Below are 3377 nucleotides of genomic sequence, written 5' to 3'. Positions count from 1 at the left end.
AGTCCTCTCCAGTTTTATTATTGTATTGATGGGTGAAATTTCTTCATGGGGATCTCTGTAAGTACCTAGCTATTCATAATAAGGATATAGCTTCATTATGGTAATCAATTAAACATATTGAAAATAAAATTTACAGATCTCTTAATATGATTATGAGGTTTTTTAGGGGTTGTAAAGGAGAGGGCATATAAATCTCCAGCAAAGCCACAATGAGAGTGTGAGACCATCACCAGTATTACTTGAGTAGAGAACAGGAAATGATCAACAGAAATAGCTCCATTTCCTGCGGGTGATTTCTAACAAAAGAGTTGTGTTACAGAGATTTTGCAAAGTTTCAGCAGGGGTGACTTGGAGAAAGGAGACAAGTTGTTTGATTAAGCAGTATATTCTGAGATGTCATTGGAGAGATGGTTTGGAATGACTTTAGTTGATGAATACATTTAAATCATGTTCTTTAAGTCTAGGAAAGGTCGCAACATGAAGATAAATTTCAAGTCAAGGGGACAAATTTTGGCAAATGTTCACTTATAGGAAGATGATTTAGTGATTGAAATAATTTGTTTCATATATTTCCACAATTTTTTTCTATTTAAACAACCAACAGCCCTAATTGCTGTGGTTTGATTGATTCATTGATTGATTCATTCATTGATTGGGACATTAACTGATTTATGCTTTTGGTCTTAATGTGATGTACAGAGGGGGATGATGGATATTTCTATGCTTATGATATAAGCATTGTCCACTTGTTCGGAAAGTGGTGGGAGTACTGTGGGATTATTTGATATTACAGTGAAGTGTTTTTGGAAACAAAGTATATAGGAACATGGAAATGAACAAAGAGGTGACAAGTCAAGTCATATGTAGGAAGATGGGAACAGGGGAATATGAATATAAGACGATGAAGAAAATGGCTAGTCATTGTGGAATTAGGGATCAACAGAAAGAGAAACAGAAGCAAGGAATGGTATTGTGCAATGATTTGGAGATACTGCTTACTATTACTTAATTTCCTAAAATTGTACATGTTCACACACACGTATGTGTACATATGCTCTGCTGAATATTCACAAATATGTAGGTGATTTTAAATTTACAAATTTGCAATGTTCCTTCCTTTCTATGCTATTGTGTCTACTGCTGTCCAACAGTGTGTTCCTTTTCATGTTCTTATATCTCATCAATTGTTTGAAAAGCAGTGGCAATAGGGACTCAGGTTAAAACACAGCAGGTCATTGTGCAAGTTAGGTTCCAAAAAGGTTAAAAATTAAAATAAATAAGTAAATGCAATGTAAATTATAACCAAATAGAATTTGTATAGTATTATTTGGAGTAGTTGCACAAGTGGTATGTGTGTTGATTATGTTTGTAAAACAGAAAATATTATGAGTAAGAGTTTGTAAATTCTTTGCATTTATTAAGGATGAGCTGTGTGCCAAAAAAAAAGAAAGCAAAAATTGTAGAATACTGTTTTTAGGAAATTGTCTCCTTCTCTGTTCTTTTAAAATTTAGTGCTTGATAATAATTTATTTTTGTGTACCATTTGCCACCAAGGTAGACACCTCTCTTGCATTCAATGGGATTTTCATTTCATTGTTCCATTCCATTATATATTTTTTAAATGGGAGATAAATTAATCATAGTCTTCTTGTGCCACTATGAAATTTATTTTCTCAGCTGTTTCTATTTTAGGCCTATATATTTTTGTTTCCTTACTTCTTTATTCTACTTTTCTTATTTCTTACTGACAGCCTTCCGAAGATACTAAGGAGGAAATATTCATAGAGGAACAAACTGGTGATCAGCTGTTGCATAAAGGTGTGATTATAAACGAATGCTCAGTATCTCATAAAAATTTCAGGAAAAGGCCGGACGTTATGCGGTCTCACACGAGCGAGAACCGATACTGCTGCAACGTCGGTGGTAAATCCTTCAGCCGGAAAAAACTAGCAGGTCACATGGGTAATCACACAGGCAACAAGCCTCATTTTTGCACTGTATGTTGCAAATCATTTGTCAAGAAAAGTAGTTTATCTTATCACAGGCTGACTAGAACAGGAGAGAAGCCAAACAGGTGCAATGTCTGTAGCAAGTCATTCAGACAGAAAGGCACTCTAGCCGATCATATGCGGAGTCATACAGGCGAGAAGCCATACAGCTGCAATGTCTGTGGCAAATCATTCATACAGAGAAGTAAACTAACCCTACATATGCGGACCCATACAGGCGAGAAGCCGTACAGTTGCAACGTCTGTAGCAAATCATTCATACTGAAAAGCATTCTAACCGCTCATATGCAATCCCATACACTCGAGAAGCCATACAGTTGCAATGTCTGTGGCAAATCATTCATACAGAGAGTTAAACTAACCGCACATATGCGGACCCATACAGGCGAGAAGCCGTATAGGTGCAACGTCTGTAGCAAATCATTCATACTGAAAAGCATTCTAACCGGTCATATGAAGACCCATACAGGCGAGAAGCCTTACAGTTGCAATGTCTGTGGCAAATCGTTCATACGGAGAGGTAAACTAACAGAACATATGCGGACCCATACAGGTGAGAAGCCGTACATGTGCAATGTTTGTAGCAAATCATTCATACAAAAAGGGATTTTAACCGCTCATATGCGGACCCATACAGGCGAGAAGCCATACAGGTGCGATGTCTGTGGCAAATCATTCACAAGAAAAGGCGGTCTGACCGGTCATATGCGGATTCATACAGGCGAGAAGCCATACAGGTGCAATGTGTGTGGCAAATCATTCATACTGAGAGTTAGACTAACCGAACATATGCCGACCCATACAGGCAAGAAGCCTTTCAGCTGCAATGTCTGTGGCAAATCATTCACAAGGAAAGGTAGTCTGACCGATCATATGCGGACCCATACAGGCGAGAAGCCATACCGCTGCAATGTCTGTGGCAAATCATTCACACAGAAAGGCATTCTAACCGGTCATATGTGGACCCATACAGGCGAGAAGTCATACAGTGCAATGTCTGTGGCAAATCATTCATAAAGAGAGGCTAACTTACCGAACATATGCGGAGACATACTGGCGAGACATAAAGAGAGGCAAACTAACCGAACATATGCGGACCAATACAGGCGAGAAACCTTACAGCTGCAATGTTTGTGGCAAATCATTCACGAGGAAAGGAAGTCTGACCGATCATATGCCTACCCATACAGGCGAGAAGCCTACAGTTGCAATGTCTGTGGCAAATCATTCAGAAAGAAAGTCAGTCTGACCTAACTGTTCATATGCGCACACAAACAGAAGAGAAGCCATACTGTTGCAAAGTTTATTCCACTGGAGCACAACTTGTAGGATTCCGGCAAGATATAGCAGATATCCTGGATTCAGAAG

The 3377-nt window shown here is 38.6% G+C and overlaps 1 protein-coding gene across 1 annotated transcript; it reads left to right on the top strand.

Annotated features, from left to right (window-relative positions):
* Positions 1–1877: 1877 nt before the first annotated feature.
* LOC137503219 (zinc finger protein ZFP2-like) lies at positions 1878–2981 on the top strand (the record flags this gene model as incomplete). Its single annotated transcript, XM_068230749.1, has 1 exon — positions 1878–2981. A coding segment is annotated over exon 1 (1104 nt), but the record flags the coding sequence as incomplete, so codon positions are not given.
* Positions 2982–3377: the final 396 nt, after the last annotated feature.

The sequence above is a fragment of the Anabrus simplex genome, chromosome X (genome assembly GCF_040414725.1).
Source record: "Anabrus simplex isolate iqAnaSimp1 chromosome X, ASM4041472v1, whole genome shotgun sequence".
Classification (NCBI taxonomy): domain Eukaryota; kingdom Metazoa; phylum Arthropoda; class Insecta; order Orthoptera; family Tettigoniidae; genus Anabrus; species Anabrus simplex.
The sequence above is the reverse complement of the archived record's forward strand: the minus strand, read 5'-3'. Positions and strand labels throughout refer to the sequence as shown.